This window comes from Corapipo altera, unplaced genomic scaffold (genome assembly GCF_003945725.1).
Source record: "Corapipo altera isolate COAL_440 unplaced genomic scaffold, ASM394572v1 122, whole genome shotgun sequence".
In the NCBI taxonomy this organism is placed as follows: Eukaryota; Metazoa; Chordata; class Aves; order Passeriformes; family Pipridae; genus Corapipo; species Corapipo altera.
The window spans coordinates 2034134-2056335 of record NW_020884961.1 but is presented as its reverse complement, the minus strand read 5'-3'; the positions used below and the strand labels follow the sequence as shown (position 1 = coordinate 2056335).

The 22202-nt window shown below is 47.5% G+C and overlaps 1 protein-coding gene across 1 annotated transcript in view; it reads left to right on the top strand.

The window, feature by feature from the left end:
• The window catches only part of STX8 (syntaxin 8), a 93279-nt gene extending 72603 nt beyond the window's left edge, over window positions 1–20676 (top strand). Inside the window, exon 4 of the mRNA XM_027664083.1 lies at window positions 19676–20676. Coding sequence (XP_027519884.1) covers window positions 19676–19743 — 68 coding nt within the window. The 3' untranslated portion in view covers window positions 19744–20676. The remainder of the gene's footprint in view (window positions 1–19675) is intronic.
• The last annotated feature ends 1526 nt before the right edge of the window (window positions 20677–22202 follow it).

Sequence of the window (22202 nt, the reverse complement as noted above, 5' to 3'; positions counted from 1 at the left end):
CCAGCCCCCTTGGAGCCCCTTTAGGCTCTGGAAGGGGCTCTGAGCTCTTCCCGGAGCCTTCTCTTCACCAGGCTGAACAACCTCAACTCTCTCAGCATGAATAGTAACACTATTAGTATTCATATTCCTGCCTAGTATTTTCCTTCTTCATAGCTGTCCCACCTCATTGCTTTCTGAGAGGATTAGTCCTTCTCATCAGGTTGGTCATCTGGTTTTCTGCAGTTTCTCGTGGCCTCCTTTGAGGTACCAGGATGTGAAACCATCGCTTGTGGTGGAGTTTCCTTGGATGGAACTAGACTGCACTTCAGTAGTCCTCAGCTGTCTAACTTCTTGCATAAGAGACTTTCTTTGAGAGATATTTTTAAAGACATCTCTGATAAAAATACCACAGGTAGGAGGGAGAACTCTCGGCACACTCACCTTCTCCAGTGTGATGGGGTTACGCCCTTTACTTTATATAGCTCAAGAAAATAGGGAATTTGTAATTCTTTAGATAATGGAGGGTTGCTGAATAATGCTGTATAGACTCCTGTTAAACTTGGAGTCTTTTATAACATAGAATATTATCAAGCCATGTCTGAAGCCTCTGTGGAACAGCCTTTCCCAGAACCCGTTGCTCCCAGCAGTGCTTCTCTCCAAGAGCTGGGGAAAAGTAATGATTGCTGCTGTTCACCCAGCATTCCAGGCAGTTCATTCCCAACCTCAGTCCATGTACTTTGGCAGATCATGATGAGTACAGAGAGAGGCATCACCCCTCTCCCACGAGGGCAAACAGACCCTAACTGGAGATCTCAAAGTCTTAACTCACTGCCACAGAAGGTGCGGGAGCAGCCACTGGCTCTTTGGCCAAAAATCCGATTATTTTCCCTCCTTTTGGACTGCAGAAGCTGCTGTGCTGTGTTGGATTTGTTCAGTGCACATGGCAGAAGACTGCTGCTCTCATCCTGTGCAGTCCTGGGTGCCCACAGGGACTCTTATCCCTGGTGTGGGTGATGGTGCTGGTGCCAGCCTTGCTCCAAAATGCTGATGCTTCCCTGAAAAGAGTTGTCTTACCATGAACTGCTGAGTTGCTAAACGCTGCTACAACTTTTTCCCCTGTAAAATTTTAACATAATCTTCCTCTTTGGGGGGGAATGGCTGAATGGAAGTTCATTGGGAAATGAATATTTAATGCTGCCAGAGAAGGTTCTTGATTGCGGTGGATCCTGGAGCTGGTAATGAATGTGCACTATCAGGGCTGGGGGATTTGGAGTATGAATTTCCCAGGGTCTAATCATCTCATAAGGCTGCTGAGTGTGACTCCATCCCCAGTAATCTACTTAACTCAGTCATTTACCCCTCCTCTTGCCTTGCCAGGAGAAAGAGTCTCACAGGTTGTTTGCATGACAAGTAGCCCGGGATTGTCTGGGTCTTTGAGGAAGATGCTGGGAGTTAATTGGAGCAGCCTGAGGTGTTGGTTTCCCATGTTCACTGGCAGGCTGGGTAAGGAGCAGAGCCGGGCTTTTCTGGGCAGCACCATTCTAGGCTGCACCATGTGTTTTGAGAGCTAAAATACTGAAAAAAACCCCATATTTTGCCTTCCAAAGGATGTTTTTCTCCACCAAAGCTCATCTCGAGGGAAAATTATGTTTGGTAGCTCTGGGATTACTGGATTTGCGGGTAGAAACTGCTGTGCTAATGGCATCTACTGACTGATGACCAAAGCAGCTAAATGGGAGACGTTCTTGGCAGCTGGTCATACTAAAAGTCTCCCCTCAAAGCCATGAAAACCACAGTGAACAATATTTAAATAACAAAAAAAAAAAGCTTCTAGCAAGCAAAAACTAATCACTGCATCCACATCTTCATTTAAAAAGAAGTTAAGGGTGGTCCATCAGAAGTGTTGGCTATTAAATTTTTATTAGGATCCCCTCCCACCAAACCTTGATTGTGCTACAGATAAAAGGATAAGCATCCCTTCGTCTCTGTTTTTAATTTGCCTCCTCCTAAAGCCAAACATTGTGAATAAAATTCCTGCTTGGAGATAGGCTCTGTGATACGTGGTCAGCTTGTGCAGGCTTGGATGGGAATAGAGAGAGAAGGAGAGGCTGTGTTGAGAGCAAAGGGATGGGAAGCTCTGGATAAACTGTACAGGTTTTATTTAAATTACTGTCGTGTTCTGTGGCTTGCTTGAAATCAAACCCTGCCAAGCATCCTACTGCAGTCCCAGTGGTTTGCACCTAATATGCATTTCATTAACCATTTGCAGATTAGTTTATTTCTGCTGTAATGCTGCATGTGCAGCCAGGAACTTTTGAAGTGATTGGGGCAGGACTTGAGGAAACCTTAAAAAAAAATAATTCTCTTACCATTACTTTAGAGCCTTTCATGCAGAGCTCTGCCTGGTGACACTGCACAGGACTCATGGTATTGGTTTTCCCCTTGGTGGCTGGAGGTGGGATCATCTCAGGGAGCTGTTCAGGGCTGCCACAAAGGTGGGTGCTGATGTTGAGATTCAGCTCCATGTTCTTAACATTAAGCTGGCTTGGCTTTCCTGGTTTCCAGTGTGTTTTTGGTTTCTCAGAATCAAAGAATGGTTTGGGTTGGAAGAAACCTTAAAGCTCATCCAGTTCCACCCCTTGCCACGGGCAGGGACACCTTCCACTAGCCCAGGTTGCTCCAAGCCCCGTCCAACCTGGCCTTGGACACTTCCAGGGATGGGATGTTTTGTTGCTTCTGTTCTTGTGCTGGACAATTCATAACCCCCCCCCAGCTGAACTCAGACCCCTGTTGGAGTAGCCTCACTTCTGGTCTCCTTGGAAGCAGCTGTGGAGCACAGGTGGGACGTCCCCATTGAGTTCTCCAATCCCCTACACAGATTTCACAGGTCTCTGGGGCTTTGCCTCCAGTTCCCCCTGGGAATGCTTGCATCTGTGTGAAGTCTGTCTGACCGTGTGCCCGTCTGTCTGCAGGATCAGGGAGGGCCTGCAGAGCCAAGGGGCCTCTCTCCCTGCTGCCCCTCACCTGGATAAGACCAGCTTTTGTTTACAGAGCACCAAGGTGTTTGTTATGGGGAAAGATAAACATGAGAAATAACTCACCTAAACTCTGTGTAAGCTGGTAGAAAATAAGAATGAAATCCATGTTGCAATTCTAAAAGTGCAGGGAAAGGCATATTTGCTTCCTGACTCAGAAGGACGTAGTTGGCTCAGAAGGATAATTTTAGCAGAATTGTATCACTTGGTTTGAGTTAATGTTTTGCAGACAACAGAGTCCTCAAAACAATGTAAAATCTCAGGGATAAATGGGGATCTTCCCGATTCAAAACCAGAGCCCACGTGGACTCATTGGAAGCTTTCATAGCCAGCGTTGCAGACACAGATTTCCCTTCCTTTCCAGCCCATCTTTAGATCTGAGATAAGGAGATGGGGACTGGCAGTACTTGAAGTGAGAAGAACCTCACAGGGCTGGCTGATCCATGACATGCACAAACCAGAACCTCACAGGACTGGCTGATCCATGACATCCACAAACCAGAACCTCACAGGACTGGCTGATCCATGACATGCACAAACCAGAACCTCACAGGGCTGGCTGATCCATGACATCCACAAACCAGAACCTCACAGGACTGGCTGATCCATGACATCCCAAACCCAGGAGAGCCGGGAGCAGAGCAGGATCTGGTGCTTGGCTCTGGCAAACTCCCTCTCCGTATCGCTCCCAGCCTTGGAGCAGGGACCTGGGGAAGCCCAGGCGTGGAGCCTGATTCCAGCACTCTGCTGAATTCCCAAAGGACACCCAGGAACTCCTCTGCTCTTTCTCCCCCCCCTCCTGTTGGGCAGGGCTGTGCTCCCGTGCCGGGCATTGTGGAGGGCTGTGTGCCGTGAGCAGGGAACAGCGCAAAGCGCTGCCTTTATCCTGTCAGCCAGTGACTGCGACTTTCTTAATTGTGGATTCTTTTAGTTAATTGGGAATGTTTGGAAACGCCTTGCACCTCAGCAGGGTTCAGTCCTGCGGGGTGCCAAGTGCTTTGTTCCTCCTGCAGCAAAGCACTTCAGCGTGTCTTTAAGAACACTTTACAGGCTGAAATAAGCTCATTGATTTCAGGGCACTGAAGGATTGAGCCAATACCAAATTTCTTCCAATGATCCCCACTCAAATAGTAACATCCAGGAAAGTGTTCCTTGAATGTTAATGCTACCTTAAATAGCCACAGCTCAGGCTCCACAACTTGAACCAGCCAGAGAAATGGAACAAAGACTGAAACAGCCTGTTTGGGGGGGGGGTTCCTCTAGGGAATAGAGGAAAATTCATGGTTAAAGGTGATTTTTTCTCCCTTTTCCCCCTTCTATTTCCTTCCAGTTCTGTAGTAGCAGAGGTTCACTGTAACTGGTCATCTTCAGTGGGCTTTTAATAAATTAGGAGTAAACTGAAAGGGTTTGGAAAAGTATAGAATAAGCAAATGCTCCAGAGAGACTTTTAGTGGCAACATGATTAATAAGGGACACTCCTGGTAATACTATCAAAACAGAGCTATTGCAAAAGCATCTGGAGTGTCCTGTGTTCGGGAAGGAGCAGGATTCAGACAAATGATCCAGGGAGATTTATGTGCCTCTTTGCTGTGAGGGTTTCTTCTCCCCCTGGAAGTGTGAGAGGAACAAGCTCTGTAGATTCAAGCGTGGGATTGGACTTCAGGAAAAAAAAATTCTTTAGTAAATTGGGCAACTTCTTTTGGCTCCCAAGTATTTTTATCCTGGTTGTTTGTTTGATAACAGGCTCCATTCCTTACACAGACCTTTTTTCCTTAACTTCCTATCCTTTTTTCTCTGTGACAACCCCCACATGTATCTAGGAATAACTTGAGGAGCTGAAAAAGGGAAATGTTCTCCAAGAGGAGAATATGATGCAAAATATAGAATCACAGAATGGTTTGGGTTGGAAGGGACCTTAAAGCTCATCTCATCCCACCCCCTGCCATGGGCAGGAACACCTTCCACCAACCCAGGTTGCTCCAAGCCCCGTCCAGCCTGGCCTTGGACACTTCCAGGGATGGGGCAGCCACAGCTTCTCTGGGTAAGTGAGAAGATGGGTTTTCCAAAACATCCTGCCTTCTGCAGGTTCTCCCAGTGCTTTCCTGGGTTTTGCTGTGATGAGCAGAAGTCCCCTCTGGTGGGTCAGAGTGTGGAGCTGGGGCCAGTGTCACCTGCTCAGCCCTGCTTGTGTCACCCAGGCCAGTTGTTCCCCAGCACTTTGTTCTCAGAGCAATTATTTCTTTATTTCCTTTGAAGACATTTACTGTGCAGCTGCTGTGGCAGCTTGTAGCTGTCATGTGGGGAGGCAAAAGCAGAGACCTGAAGTTAAAAACTTATAAACTTCTCAGGTTTTAGGAAGGTTCTGAGATGAAATGATACTGTGGTTTTTCCCTCCTCCTTTCTCTCTTTTAAACACAAAATGAGAGGGGACCTCTTGTACTGCACATGCATAAATTGTACAGGTTTGGCTCTGCTCAAGTCAGAAATTAGGAAATAAAAGAAAATCAAATAGCCATCCTGACACATGAGACAATGCAGTCGTCCAAAACCAAAATAGTTTTGTGTAGTACACCAGCATATAGGAGTCAGAGATCTGTGTGTGGGCTTTGAGAGATGCCTTGCCTTCTTTTTTGGAGAAGAAACTTCTGTTAACATCTAAATGATGTCAAGAATTCAGCAAGGATTGAATTCCCTACTTCATCGGCATGAAATTTTCACATTGCTACTGAACTCTTGTTATTTTATCAGCCTCCTGCTCTTCAGACTCCATTTTCCAAAAACTTTTAAAGTGATTATGCAAGTCAAACCTAATTTCTTATCACAGTTCTTGTATTTATTGGCTCGGTTGTTTGCAAGGGATTGTTTCACCCACCCTGTTTCCCTTGGCATTTTTAGGAGGTTCTTATAGTTGTTAGCAGCTGTAAATGGTATTAATAAGGAGTATTTGGTTGCTGGTTTCTGCAGTTTTGTGTGCTGATTAGTCTGCATTGCCAAAGGTTGAGCAAGTTTCTAAAAGAAGAATTGTTCTTTGAATTGTGAAAACACAATTCTCAACAAAATAACAGCTGTGTCTGTGTCAAGAATTTTACGTGCAGGCTGATACACCTCTGCAGAAACTGGGGTGAAACACACAGTTTGTCCAAAGTGGTGTTGACTTTAAAGGCAATGGAGTTACACCTAAAAGTTTCAAGAGCCAGATGGGAAGATGCCAAGGTTTTTCTCCTCTCCTCAGTGTTGTGTTTTGAGATGAGAAGCACTTGCCCACTTCAGTGGTACCTTTTTGGGTTGTCCATACTGTGCTTCCCAAAGCAGTATTGGGGGTTAGTAAATACCTTTCTCAGAGTAGCACAGCCTGTTTGTGACAATGAGCACATCTCCTGGATTGGTTTCGCCCAGGAGAATCCAGAGTATGTGCTCCCTGAACAGTTCTGAGTCCTTAAAGGTTTTCAAGGATCAAGTTGGCAAAGCCTTGGGCAACCTGGTCTCAGTCTGGTCTTAGAATGACAAAATAGCTCAAGTTGGAAGGGATCCATAAGGACCATCGAGCCCGGCTCCCTGAGCTGACCTTCCTTGGAGCAGTGATGCACAGGAACCTGCCGTGATCCCTTTCCACACGATGGTTTTATGATTGATGACTCCATTGTCTTCCTTCAGAGCATGTCCTTGTTGTGGTCACCAGACCTTGGAGTTGGAGTACTAGATTCACCCAGATCAAGTTCGTGGAATGAGTCAGCTAAAAAGAAGTGCAGTTTCCTTCTGCACACTGTCCTGGTTGAGACCAGCTGCAGGTGGGGAAGGAAAGAGCTCAGTGAGGTGTGATTTACCCAGGAAAGGGAAGCTGATGCCAAACAAAGCCTGTTGCTGCCTGTATCCCATGGAGCAGGAGGCAGGTGATGAGACTGTCCAGCCACAACAGCCAAAGTCAGCTTCACTTCCCTCTGGGACTTCAAAAGAAGGGAAATAACCACGTCCCACCTGTGTTAGGCTTGTGTTCAGGTGAACACTACAGTTTATATTTCATCCTGTACATGGGGCAGCAGCCTGTGGCTGCTGAGCTGTGTGAAGTGTGTGGAGGGACTCGAGGGCTGGAACAGAGTTTGATGTGACCAGCAGATTTGCTCAGTGAGGTCAGATTTCCCAGCAGAGTCCCTTAATGTGGGAAGAAGGAATTGTGCTGGGGCTGACAACACTGGGTTGGCTCAGGAGCCACGTGGTCACCTCGTCCAGCTGAACTTCTAAACAGACAGACCAGTCCTGGGGAAACTCTCCTCCTCATCCATTGCTGGGGCTCTGAGTTACTCCCTTCTAGCTCTTGGCTACATGAAGACTTTGATGTTGAAGGCTGAGGAGGGCTGGCTGCATCCTGTTCTTGGTTCTTGAACGCGGTTGCTCAGCCGCTGTTACTGGAGAAGCTCCTCGACTCAGCCAGGACATTAATCCTGGCTCGTGCAGTAGCCTCCTCATGGTGTACCTGGTATTATCTCTTCAAGCTGTTCTCCAAGGTCTGCAGCAGATGGAGAGAGACATAATGAGTGGAGCAGTGGGGAGAACAGTTCAGACTTTGGGCCCGTGCAGACTGGAAAAACAAAAGGAGTATTAGATGTGTGTAAGCAGTTCAGACGTGGTATGTCATTAATCTTCATCTGTGGTTTTTAAAATCAGCAACAGCCAGAGTATCCCAGATTTGAAGCCCGTGTTTGTTCAAATGTAGTAGATGTGCAGACGATTTTTTCTGAATTTCACCCCACTGAGGTGGGTTTATGTCAAGTGGATTGACTGGAACAGCACTGCACAGTGTGGCTCTAACCATCACAACAGCCCTGGTTTACAGGGTCAGCCCAGGGGTTTCGTGTTTAAAGTTGTCAGTCATTTAATTCTTGACTGTTTTGTAACCATTCTTAATTTCTAAAAAGGAAAAAAAAAATCAGTGCTGCTTTTGAGCTGGAGTTTCTCATACTTAAGTCTGTGTAAAGATGATTTATGGTGCTAGTAGGGGCTCCACTGGAAATGCAGGATCTGTTATGAAGTGGATTGAACAGCCCATGCTGAAATGTTTATTGCTGTCTTCAAAATAGAATACATCAGGGTTGATGGTGCCTGTCCAGGAAAGAGAGAGAGTGGAGTGGGGCTAGTGGGGTATTTTTAGTATTCCAATAAAAGACAAGGCTTTTAAAGGAAATCACTTATTGCCATTTTGCAATCAAGAATGCAGGAGTGTTCCAGGGACTGCAAGAAATATGCGTCAAGAATGTCAGAGCCATAAGGAACTAATCATTAAATATTCTCCCGTTTCCACCCCCGGTCCTTGGGCTGAGGAAGCCATTTAGGAGCTTTGCAATTTGTATGTAAATCTCAACCCTCCTGACCACTCAGTCAAGCATCCAAGGGACTTAGGAGCCAGCAGCCCATTTTCAAAAGTTCTTATAATTCCTGTGCAAGCAGGGCACTTTTTAAAATAGGAGACACATGGACCAAACTTCAAGAACACTTAATCTGACCTTAAATGACTTGATATGAACACTATATGATCCTTTTTCTGCTGTAACCTTTTCTTCTTGATCAGTGCCTTGCTGGTGAAGCTCTTGTGACTTCAGATACATCAGTAGAACTGTGGTTTTGTTGTTGCAGCTCGTTCCACTCCTTTGACTGAGCTGTGATTTTTTTTTTTCACATGTAACTTTAGTTGATGCTTTAAACATTTTGGAAGCGTTTTGGCACTGTAATATATCCATCTAACTAGGGAGGGAGCAATCCCAGCATTTGTTTGAGTGAAAAAAACAAAGGATAATACTTTCTTAAGTGATTTAAGAGCCTAATGGGACAATTTAGTGATGCATCTAAGCAGAGCTGGTGGCTGCCTGCTCCCTCTCCCCATGTTCCCACCTTTTTCCTTGTGCTGGCACTGGTGTCCTGGTGAGGCAGTTCAGGGAGCTATAATGGTAGAAAACTGACCCTACCAAAAACAAAGGCCGGGGTGTTGAGCTGATGGCAGATGGACGTGGGCAGATGTCCCCTTCTGCACCAGGCCAGCAGAGCTGCCCTTTCATTTCACTATTTATTTTTCCCCATTTGTTTTTACTGGAGAAAGTCGTGGAGGAGCACCAGTTCCCTGCTGAGATCATCTGTCACGGCTTCTGCCTCGTCCCAGCCTGCTGCAGGTACCGGTGCCGGGGTGACCCTTTCTTTCAGGAAAACCCTTTTGAGTTTGCCAGCTGGGCTGAGCTGCTGCAGGGGCTGGGGAGAGGAGCTGAGCTGGACAAGATCCATGGGTGCAGGGATTGAGGAGGAACACCAGCCACCAGGGTACTGCCCCGTCCCTGGGACTTACCTTGGCCCCAGGTTGGTGTCTCTCCTTGCAGCCAGGGCTGGTAAATCCCCAGTGATGTCTCTTCAGTGACCTGTGGTTCATGCTGCTGAAGGACCATCTGATGGTTGTGGCTGTTGGATTTTCTTAGGTCATTTTCTTCTTGCCAGCAGAGCTTCCTCTGGCTGTTCTTCACACCCTGAGCTCTCACCCTGAGCTCTCCCCACCACAGTTCATGAAGCTGTGGTCTTTGCCAAACACTTCTGCTCCTCATTCGTTGTGGCATGGGGGGATATCTGCTGGGGAGCCTGGGGATGAGGGTGTCCCACTTAAACCCTGTGCTTTCTCACCCTTCCCTGCTTTTCGCTGAGCTTCTTCCAGAACAAAAGGGTTCAGGGGACACCTGTGGCTTGATTGGGTTCCCTTCAGTGAACCTCATCTGAAAGAAGGGATTTGTAGATCCTCTGTGATCTTGTTTGAGCTGGTTTGTGTCTTTTCTCCTGGGAAACCTTTAGTGCACATTGAGGTTTGTGAAACTTCCACAAGTCCCATTCCAAGTTGTAGCACAGTTGCTCAGAAATGCAGCACATTGCTTGACTGATCCTGTCTCTTGGCATCCCTTGTGCAAAGGAAAGGATGCTCGAGAGTTTGGAGAAGGGAAAATTGGAAAGTGTGTGTGCTTATTTAATTAAAAACAAAACAAAAAAAAAAAAGGAAAAAAAAATAAACCACATGCAAAAAAATCCAGTAACCATGTCTGCCGATGACCTTTGGGGTTGGAAACAGCTTGATAATAGTGTGGGGACAAGCAAGGAAAGTCTGTGAAGTCACTCTAGAAGAACAAAAGGAAAAACCATGAGAATGTTTCCAGTTTGGGGCTTGCTGGGAGCTGGGTGATCTGCACAGCTCCGGATCTGCTGCCCCAGCTCAGCCCTCAGAACAGGACAGCAGGCAGAGATGGGTTGGGATTGCCAGTTTTGGGTTGATGTTGGGGTTTTTGGGGTGGGGAGTCCCTTGGGTAAGCTGTTGCCTCTTACACCTGCTCTTTGTGCTGTGGTGTGTCCAGGAAATTGTTATCAAGTGTCTTTGCAGAAAGTTGTCGTTCAGGCGTGTGTGTAAGTGGCTTTAACGTTGGTTCAGTAATTCAGCCTCAGAGGTACATGAACCATTTCTCCAGCATTGTCCTCTCTGAACTACCTTCTGCTATTTAAAGGAGATACAAATTTAGCTCAAAGTGTTCCCTTTCCCACAGACTCCTCTGAAAGTTAGAATTTGTGACAGTTTAGTTCTTGCTGTGCTCTTGCCTTGTCTTCAGATCCAAACAAATGTCTTGCCTGTCTCTGAGCTTCACTTCTAGTGGCTCAGAAGGCAGAATTATTTATATTTCTAAATTTCCATAGGAATTCTTTCTGCCTTTGAACTGCCCTTCCTCTCATCTGGTTCTCAGGGCAGTGCAAGAGATTAAGGAATTGTTTAATAGATATACAGGCAAATGTGTGTTTGTGTGGCATTATACCTTCCAACCACAGCCAGAGGCAGGAGATGACCTTCCCACAGAGCAGCTGAGCATCAGAGATGGTGACACGTGGTTGAGGGCTGTGACCAAATCCCTGTGAGCTGTGGGTGAGGTTGGGTTTCTGTGTCGCTTTCTGAAGGAATATGGGATTTCTGGGCAGTTGTGCTTGGAAGCAGTTCAATGCACTGTCTGGCATGCGTTTGTGATTTGAAAAAATAGATTAAAAAAGAAGCAAATTGAAGTATAACAATAATGGATTAAGAGAAACACTTATCTCACTTCCCTTCCTTCAGCCGGGCTGCACATGTGGTTTGAGACCCAAAGTTTGGGATTATTCGATTGCTGAAGTAATAAATGTTTTGGATGCAAACTCACTCCACGCTGCTTCTGGGGCAGAATCTGACTTTTGTTTTCTGATAGTGGTGGTTTTCATCTCTCTGTGATTTAGCCACACTTTGTTTGCCAGCAGGCCCCGCTGTCCGGGATCTGAGGTGTCTCCATGCCGTGATCAAAGGCTCATCTGTGTGCCCCAGAGGGAATCATATCTCCAACCTGATATGACAAAACCCCACAAAAATGCAATTTTTAATGTGTGAAATAATGTTGACTGAGGAGTTAATGTGTATAAACAAAGTCTGTACCTTTCCCTCAGATAAACTGTTTCTTCAGGTTAATCTGGCATTGCATGAACAGCTCCAAATGTGGAATAACTCATAGACTGGGAGTTTTTTCATCCTACATAGGAATGACCTGGGTTTTTCTTTCTTCCAAATAAGGAATTAATAATGCAATAGTTGTTGTTTCCAACGAGCTCAGCTTTTTTGAGAAGCCTCTTTTTTTTTTCCCCCCTCCTCTAGACCCAATGAAACACATGAACATTTGGAGCCTTTAATAACTGTTCGCAGAGCCTGCTCTTGATTTCTTTGAGAACTGCCAATGATTTTGATGTCAGGGTTGAGAGGTACAATTGTAGTGTTAAATTTCTCAAGTCAGACCAGTTGAAAAGGAAGGTCAAAAGCAATAAGGCCCAGGTTCCTCTGGGCGGGCGGGGGCGTCGGATAATGTGCGATCCCAGCGTTTTACCCGGACCTGTCGCCCAAGAAAACGTTTGGCTGTCACAAAACTAATAAAGAACAAGCCTCCAGAGAGATGGTTTCAATGATGCAGGTGTAGGAATCGGGGGGGGGGGGATGTATTTACATACAAGCCAGCTTAATAGCGTGGGATTTGTGCTAAAGTGGTTCTTAATGCAACACAAATTGAATACCCGGCTCGCTCGGAACGACGAGAACGTTAGAAGGAAAGAGGTTTTTTATAGCTTTTGGGGGAGAAAGTGTTTGGCTCTTTTTTAGGGAACATAAAGGACAGCAAGATGGATTTCTTGGGGCGCTTGCCATGTGAAAGTAGTGCTTTAGGTATGTGTGGTGGGTTCGGAGCCAGCGGCCGAGCTGGTTCTCTGCTGCCTCGAAAATCAGGGTTTTGAGCACATTTGGGCAGGGTTTCTGCCATATATCTGGCAACACAGACTTAAAATTAACTTACTGAAAAAGCAGATAAAATTTGGGTTTTTTAAAAACTGTGATATTAAATAGAAGTGCTCAAGGAAAGCAGCCATGACTCTACAGCCCCTTGTTGAAACTCCCATCCTTCCCCTGCTTCTCTTCTACCCTATAAAACAACTATTATGTGTTTATAAGTTAGTGCTCCGTGTCACTTATAAAAGAAGACTTGTTCATAAACTTCTGGATAGACAGTTCTGTGGGAATATAACTTACTTGGCATAAACCAAGCTACTTTTTCCAGATAATGTAATGCTATACCAGGCTCTTTAAAGTCATAGCATGCTATTTATTATTATTTTATAATCTATAAAAGACACCAGTGCTGAACCTTTAGGGTTATTGAGAATAACACTACACCCAAATCAGCAGAAAAGCTCATGAAACCCCAAGAACAGCTCCTATTCCCAAAAATATTCACCAGCAAGGTGCTGGGGGTGCTCAGGGCTTGTTGCAGGGCTGCTTTCCCTGTGTCTCCTCTCTGCAAACACTGAGAGCCAGGGGATGGCCCAAAGGCACATCCCATTTTTGGGGTGGATTTGCCAGCTGCAAGTTAGACCTTGTTGGAATGGACTTGGATGTAACCTTTCAGCTTCTGAAGTCACGGCAGAGGACTTGGCCACACACACTGCACATGCCATGGACTTTTTTTTTTTTTTATGGGCTGAAATCAATGCTTACTTCAATGCCCAGGAACCAGCCTACGTGTGGCTGTGTTTGCTTTCTGAATATCCTCAATATTCAGCAAGAGCACCAAGCCCACAGGTCCATACAGCTCACCCAAAGGACAGCCCCTTCCCGAGGCTCCAGGTTTCCAGCTGAGGTGGATTTGGGGATGGCAGATGGGGATCACATTGGTCACGTCTGTGGCCAAAAAAGAGTTGGTGCTCCCTGTTGGGAGGGGCTGCCCTGCTGCCCCAGCAATCTGCTTCCAGGCTGGGAGAGAAGCCGTGGCTGTGCCCCCTGTGGAGAGGAGACATCACCCCTCAGCATATGCTTGATTTACTTCCCCTGTTTATAAAGACCATCCAAGGCTCTGTGCACTAATTATAGCAGCAGGGACTGGAAGAGATTTCCTTGCTCGTGGAGTCCAGACCTCAGCTCTCACAGACAGATTCCCTCTGCACTTGCTTCCAGAGACCCTCCCAATGTGCTTTGGAAGCATTTGGGATGTTCTCCCCAGTGACTGGGTATTTCCAGGGGCAGCCCAAGGCAGGCTGGTGCTCAGAGCAGTGGGTGAGCACCTTGCTGTGATATCTTGTGCCATTACTGACAGGTTTGGGGTTGAACAGAGTAGTAGGGTGGACCCGGTTTTACGCTGGAAGATGCCTCCAAGGCAGAGGGACAAATCAGTGTTGCCACTGGAGACCTGTGGAGGCCTGGGCGCATCTCCCTGCTCCCTTCACATCCCTGCCTGAGCTGGGTGGCAGCACTGGTTGGTGGTGACCAAGCAGTCATGGAGCATGTTGGTGATGGGATGCTGAGCAGCCACATGGAGCACATCAGGCATCCACTCCTTGTGCCAGGACTGGTGGGGGACTGAAGGAGAAGAGCTGAAGTGTTGCTGACATTGGTAGTGCCCTTAAACAAGGGTCTCCTCAATCCCTGGAATACACCTTGCTGGTGTGTGTTTATAAAAATGAAACCAGGATCTCATTTCTGGAGCAGGGAGATGCCAAGGGGAGGAGGAAGGTGCAATGTCTCCTCTGCAGTGGCTGCCCAGGGTGATGTGATGTTGGACACCTTGTAGAATGCCCTGGCTGATAACACATTAAATCTCAGTGGCCACAGAGTGACTGTGGTGGTAAATCAATAGTCTGATAGAAGGAGACCAGAAATCTTTTGACACTTATTCAAGAGGGACTTGTCAAAACACTATGGGTTTATGACCAAGTTCCTGCCTGCCCGTTCAAAGGCACTTGAACCCCTGCCAGATCCTGAACACACTCGAATTCCCAGGAGCTCCCAGTTCAGCACAATAAGGGGATATTTCACAGTAAATATTGCCCTGTCAGAACACTGGCACGAGCACCCAGTTGACAAGCAACAGTTTGGCTGCTCTGTGTGGGTGCTGCGAGTCTCTCCCTCCAGCGGCGGCTCTGCTTGTGAGCAAACATCCCTGCTGGGCTCCCACCTTCCTCAGCTTAGGAATTAAAGAGGCTCTAAGGAGAACTGTGGGTCGCTGAGCCTCAACCCCTCCATCCCAGCAGTCAACAGGAGGAACAGGAAAGTCTCACTGATTAATCACAAACACAAAAGCGGCTGCTGGCTGCTGGGAGGGATCCGCTCTTCCCTGAGGAAACCACTTCATCAGAGTTGCTTGTGATTCCCAACAGTTATTGCAGGCAAATGGGCTTGTTTGGGACATGCCACCTTGTGCTTCCATGAGCTTACAAACCAGAAATGTTTGTTAACTCTCCGTGCTCTCACAGCTCTGCAGCACACCCGGGATTTCAGCAGCAACACATGTGCTGTGCCTGTAGCATGGGCTCCATCCCAGAGGACAGGGATCCTCCCCAGGGCAGGGATGCTCCCCAGGGCAGGGATGCTCCCCAGGGCAGGGATGCTCCCCATGGCAGAGATGTTCCCAAGGGCAGGGATGTGCTGTGTCCAGTTGTACAGGGTGCTCAGTTTGGTGTGGCTCCGAGCCACGTCTGGGATCTCTGCGATGGGAAAAAGCAAAGACTGGGATAAAGAGAGGGAAATAAAATGGTTTATTGGACTTGTCATCTATGCAATTGGTGTCTGTCATTGCTGGGGATGACAGTGCTCCAGGGAGCAGGGTCTAAGTGGGGTGTAAGTAAGAAACAACCTAATGAGAACTTACACCCTGGAGTAGGGCCCAACCAGGCAGGGGTGGCTACTGCCAGGCTGAGTAGGCACAAGGGAACAAGAGTCCTCAGCCAGCCTGTATTGACATGATCACTGGACACTGAGGTGTAACTGGGGGTGCAGATTCCTCTCCTGGATGCCCAAACCCCTTCAGGTGGATTTGGACCTGGAGGAGTTGTTTGCATTTCTATGTGAACCTCAGATTGGAAAGTCGTTTGTATAGGAGTAAATCAGGAACCCCAAAGCAGTGACCCTCAGAGCTGATAAATCCTGGGGAGAGGGAATAGCCTGGGGACTTGGGTTGCCCCAGGTGACCCTGGGAAGATGGAGTGTGGTGTGAACCCCAGATCCTCTGCTCTCAGGGCTGGACAGAGCAGGAGAGACAGACTAAAGAGAGATCTTAACCTAGAGATTAATTACATGTATTTTAACCTTTTCTTTCCATCTTACATCTGAAAATTTGATCTTCACTGTTTCTGGAAAAGGTTTGGTGGGGTTTGAAGTATCAACCTCCACTGAGCCAAGGGACTGGGGAGTCAGGACTGGGGGGATGAGCAGAGGTGTAGCTGATCTCAGCAGCAGCAGTAACCCCTGGCAGAGCAACAGGGCTGGTGCTCCCAGGAATGGTGGGGAGATCCCCATCCTGCCATCCTGCCATACCTTGGAACTTAGTGTAAGCTGGGAACGTGCTCTCTGCATTTCTGCTCTGCTCCTCCGAGCTGGATCAGCAGCTGGAACAGCAGCTGGAACACTGAGCCTTTAGCAGAGGGAGCTTGGAGTGGCATTTTCTCCAGCCTGCCTTCGTTATTTGCTCTGTAATTACTCATAGATTTCTGCTTTCACTTCCCACCTTTCCCTGAGAGATGCAGTTTGGATTTGTATTCCTTTCACTTTTGTGCAAGAATCTTTCTTTGTTCTTGTCCGACTCCTGTTGACTCTGTTAGTGACTTTGATTCCTGAACTTCTCTTTGAGGCCTTCTTGTCAAGGGGAATATTTATAATTCACAGGACTTGAGAAAAAAAAACAAAAAACAAAGCAGGCAGGGAATCCAGAATGCAGAATTCCTGTCAGATCCTATCCATAGCTTTTGTCAGGAAAGCATGTGCAACACCCAGGTTTAAAACCTTCAGATCCTTTTAATCTGCTATTCTTTGGTACAAGGGGGGAGAAAAATGTGTGTAACATCTGGTCTCTATCATGCAAGAGGTGCTTTGAAATTTGTGTGCTATTGGCAATTTATGTTGTCCTGTTCTCTGTGTGTGAATCACTCGGATCAGATCCCTGGTCACTGATGGAGGGGCACCAACACAGGCTGACTCTGCTGCTCACATGGCATAAGGACTTGACCACTGCTTTTTGGCTCCAGGTTTTTAATACCAGTCTCTTTCCAGGAATAAAATCAGGATTATTTCATTTTGCTGTCCTGCTCTTACTGCCCTGAAGGTCCCCTGAAATTTCGGGTTCATTTGCCCATTAGCAACACTTTATTAGTCCCCCACCTTCCCCTCTTCCTGCTGGGGAATAATTCAGGGTTTATGTGCAGTTTTTCTTGGGAGTTGTCAAAGAATAATTACACCCCATTAACTCCACTTTGTATCATTACTAATTCACACCTATAGAGTATTTTCCAAGCAACTGATCTCAGTTGTCTCTTAATTGCTTGAGTCCATAAACTCTGTTAGGCTGAAACTGTGCTAAGGATTTGCACCCTCTAAAACTTTTCCCTCCAGTGCAAAACATAACAGAGAATCGGAATGTGGTGGCTTTATCAGACCTTATTTCTTCCCCATATAAGCAAATTATTTGCTTCTGGCTCTCTTGAAAACTGCAAAATGTATATTAAGGTGTATAAGACGTGAGACCAGAAAGATAATGAAAGACTGAGAAAGTTGAGGCTGTTCAACCTGAAGAAGAGAAGGCTCTGGGGAGACCTCAGAGCCCCTTCCAGGGCCTGAAGGGGCTCCAAGAGAGCTGGAGAGGGACTGGGGACAAGGACCTGGAGTGACAGGACAAAGGGAATGGCTTTAAACTGAAGGAGGGTAGATTTAGATGAGATATAGGGAAGAAATCCTTCCCTGTGAATGGGTGAGGCCCTGGCACAGGTTGCCCAGAGAAGCTGTGGCTGCCCCATCCCTGGAAGTGTCCAAGGCCAGGTTGGACGGGGCTTGGAGCAACCTGGGCTGGTGGAAGGTGTCCCTGCCCATGGCAGGGGAGTGTAACAAGATGATCTTTAAGGCCCCCCTTTCAACCAAAACCATTCTGTGATTCCATAGATGGTGTTGCCAATAATCAGTTTAATAAACAGTTTCATCCAGGTGTCCTCTAAACCCAAACCATCCTGCCCACAGGGCGCAGTCACTGTGTCCTGTCCCTCTCAAGCCAAAGAGTTTTTCCCCACTGCAGTGCCAGGTCCTGCCACATCCTAGGGCATCCCAGGCGGAGCACATGGAATTGCTGCCTTTTCTGCCAACAGCTGTTCCTGCAAGGAAAAGGCTCAGTATCCAAGACCTGCTGGAGCCAGTGCAGGGAAGCGCAGCCCAAGCTCAGATAACAAATGGTTTCAACTGAGCATAAAAGAAAAAAAAATACTGTTGGTGGCAACTCTTATTTCCCTGGAAAAAAAAATCCTGGACCCCTGGCAGAGAAACAGTTTCTGCACAGAAAACATGACACTATTTACAAAAAGCAGTGTCTAATATCCTTTTCCAGCTTGGAAAGAGGGGTTTATTTTAATACATCCTTTTTTAATTGCCATGAGCTGGACTTGTAAATACTGTAAGTGGTTGAGTAATAGTCATGTGTGAGCAGACCAAAGGAAGGGACAGGTTTTCCGCTCTTGGAACCATTCCCACAGCTAGGACAGAGAGACAGCACAGAGCAGATACTAAACACAAATAAAAGCCTCTTAATTAAAAGATCATTTAAGCCCAGGGGACACCCCTGTGTGTGTCATGCCAGTGCCCAGCACAGTGGTCCAGCCAGGCAAGGAGTTTGTGTGTTGGGGGTGGTTTGGGAGGTGATGGGGGGACTGGAGGGATCCAGGCCATTCTCACTGAAACATTTGTTCTTTTCCTCTAAAAAAAGGAAGACAAAGGAAGGAGGTCCCCTAAGAAAGGGGGAGCAAAGGAGAAGGGAGGTAATTCTGCCTCTCTGCCCTCTCAGGTGAGACCCCCCTGCAGAGCTGCTCCAGCCCTGGGGAACAGCACAGGGAGGACATGGAGCTGCTGGAGAGAGTCCAGAGAGGCACCAAGAGGATCAGAGGGATGGAGCAGCTCTGCTGGGAGGAAAGGCTGGGAGAGCTGGGATTTTCAGCCTGTAGAAGAGAAACTTCAGGGTGACCTAACTGTGGCCTTCCAGTACATGAAGGGAGCTGACAGGAAAGATGGAGAGAGACTATTTTCAAGGGACTCGAGTGGCAGTTCTGATATCACACTGATAGAGAGTAGATTTAGATTGGGTATTAGAAAGAAATTCTTGGCTCTGAGGGTGGTGAGGCCCTGGCACAGGTTACCCAGAGAAGCTGTGGCTGCCCCATCCCTGGAAGTGTCCAAGACCAGGTTGGACGGGGCTTGAAGCAACCTGGGATAGTGGAAAGTGTCCCTGCCCATGGCAGGAGGTTGGAATTGGATGATCTTTAAGGTCCCTTCCAACCCAAACCCCTCTGTGATCCTATGAATTAGTTTCCTCTAGCAGGTTCCCACAGCCATGTCACCTTGTCACTGTCATTCAGTTGTGAGGGAGAGAAAATCTGCTGTGCTGGGCTTTGGGATCAGTCTTTAAAACGATCCATAACTCATGTTTTTTAACACTGTCCTTCAGAGCAGCTGGTGTGCCTGAATTGAGAAGTAGTTGTGAAGTTTTGTAAGATCACATTCATTAAAGTTTGGGGGCAGGATGGGGCACAGGGAGCCACAAGCTGCATGGTGGGGCAGAGCAACTGTTGGACTCTCTCCAGTGCTGGATGATCCTCATTTTCCCAAGTCAGGCACATGCCTGAAAGCCTGTTTTTTTTGTCTGCACAGAGTTTTTTCTGAAAGCAGGAGAAGTTTGTGTTGGAAACAATTTCCTGATGCAATTTGGATTTCCTTCCGAATAATCCTTTGCCCCAGTGGGATGGTACAGAGGGATTCTAGAAAAGCTTAACTGGCTTCACCATGAGTTAAACACATCCCTTAGTCTTTGCATGACAGATGTTCAGGTAGGAAAATACCCTGCAGGGACTGTTAGAAAATATTCGAAAGGTCAGGAGGAGAAAGACCCTCTCTGCCAACGTGGGGGTTGAGTCCACGTCTCTGTCCCTGTGGCTGGTGTGCAGGGATCTGTGAGGGATGAGCAGAGGGAATCAGTCTCAGCTGGGTGGAGGAGCAGGACTCAGAGGAAGAATTTAATTGCAGGAAACCATTTGTAAATGCTGAAGGCACAACCTTAATGTTGTTCCATCTCTTGCAGGAATGCTGGTGGTGATCGTGCTGCTGCTCATCGCCATCGTCGTGGTCGCTGTCTGGCCAATTAACTAACACAGAACCAGGGCTGGTGGGAGCAGCTGCTCCACACCGAGCACAAGGGCTCCAGAGAACAGCCTGACTGTGCAGAGACCTTCTGTGTTGGAAATAACCTCAGCAGTACCAGACTGAAGCCGTGTCCGCCAGACATCCGCTCTCCTTCAGTGCGCAGCTGAGCAGAGCTGTGTGATTTGGAGGATTTCAACAGGAAAAGGGCTCTCTTCCCACCTTCCTCTGGCACTCAGGCAGCAGTAGCTGTACAGTGGATACATCTCTCCTGCATCTGTGTCTGAGGATGTGCTGGTGCCACCTGCCCACCTGCCACCACTTCTGCTGAGCTCAGTCGTCCCGAGGGCTTTAAAATACTGAAATGCAGGAGTGGTTTGGAGTGCAGTGACATTCCTCTGCTTCCTGATACCTTCCTTCAGAATGAAAATGCTTAACGTTTTTCAAGGAATAGTCTCGGGGAATGGCTGCACCTGGTTTCTCACAGGGTGGAATGTGAGAGCCCACAGAGCCCTTTGGGAGCAGCAGGACCCCCGTGGGCTGCACGGAATCACTGGTGAGTCAGACCAGAGTTATTGGGGAGTTATTGATCTCCACAGAGAGAAATGTGAACAGCAGCAGGACTCACAGCAGGCATGTGAGGGTGGAGAGCCTTGCCCTGGTGTCCTCCCCACAGGCTCTGCCAGGCTGACCACGGGAGATGTACCATCATTAACGTCCTGATCTCGGTGATTGAGCTCTGCCTCTTCCTTTATAACTTCTCACACGCTGTTAAAGCTGAGAGGAAGGATTACCCATCTCAAAACTAATGAAAAAGAAGTACTGAACGTTTGCTTCTGGCCAAGAAAATAATTATTTTGTTACACGTGTCAGTTTGATTTCAGCATTAATAGAGCAAGCAATAAATACTGAATAAAAGCCTATCCATTTATTTACAATTTAGCTGCCTGGGGTTTTATTGTTTCCTACCATCTCGTGCTGTCCATGAATGATTTATCCAACGCTTACATTTCCTAAGTGCTGATTTGCAGAAGGAAACAAGCAATTTCTGTCAGACTTCACATGTATTGTGAAGATCTGTGAGAGTTGCCAGCCCTGGGCTCGTCCTCACCTGCCCTGGTGGAGTGTCTTCCTTCACAGCTCTCAGCTGGCTCTTGCCACTCCTGTCCCTCTCCCACAGCTGGGGTGGGGTGCTGCTCTGGGAGGAGGGAAGCCAGGCTGTCCCCTGTTGAGGGACATCAACAGACATTTTGCTCTTCTGGGTTCAGTTTCCCCATCTTAGCTGAGGCTTGGGCACAGACCCCTTCATTAAGACATGACCTGAGATGACCTTCAGCCATCTCCTTGCAGTGGGCAGGTGTTGGCTGGAGCTGAGGCTTTGACTCCATCACTCCAGGATCTGAGCTGGGAATGACAGAGGTGGCCGTGATGGGAGAAGATGGAGTTTTGCAGGAAGCAGAGGCAGGGAGCTGTTGAGTACCCCATGGAATACAGAAAATCATAGAATGGTTTGGATTGGAAGGAACCTTAAAGAACACCTTAAAGACCACGGGCAGGGACACCTTCCACTAGCCCAGGTTGCTCCAAGCCCCCTCCAGCCTGGCCTTGGACATTTCCAGGGATGGGGCAGCTTCTCTCAATACCTGTCATTGATAGTATCATGTCCTACAGTTGTAGGAACTGTGCCCTGGAGCTGGAGAGCAGCATTTCCTTGTCTTTGTGCTCCTGGGAATTGCACAGGGTAGGTGGAGAGAGGAGCTTGGTGGAGAAAAAGGCCAGTAGATCCAGCTGTGCCTTGTGGCTTGGGCAGCAGCTTCAAACAGGGCTGTGCTGACACCCAGCCCGTGCTCAATGCTTGGCACCAAAGGCCAGAGCTGGGGGAGAGACCAGCTCCACAAGTGCTTCGCTGTAGATTATCCTTGAAGCCTTTAAAAGTCCAATCCAGGTTGTGCCTGCTTGCTTTTCCTTAGAGATGCTTTATCTTACAGCCTCCCTAGGAGGGGAGGGGGAAAAAAAAGTAAGTTTAATGTTCTTGTGGTTTTCAAGAGGACACGGCAGGGGTTTGATTAGTTTATTGCTTGATGTCAGATTAGAAACGGAGCCTTAAGCAAGGCTGCTCCAGCTGGAAACGAGTAACGGGCGGCTTTGGAGACATGTTCCAAATTTGTGCATTCCTGCAGCTCTGCAGAGGGACTGACACTGGAAATGCTCCTGGAGTTGTTCCTCAGCAGCAGCCTGTGCCCCAGCCCTGAGTGGGATTTCACTCACGGCTCCAGAACAGCCCAGTGGATCGTCAGCAACAGCAGCAGAACAACACGTGGTTTATTGAGATGAGACCACGGGCTCGGGCTTCTAATTAGAACTGTCATTTACAGAGGGAATGAAGGTTTTGTTTGAATTCCCAGGACATGCAGGATGGACGTGTAACTCATCCCGATCAACATTACATTGTGACTGCTCTGGTTGAG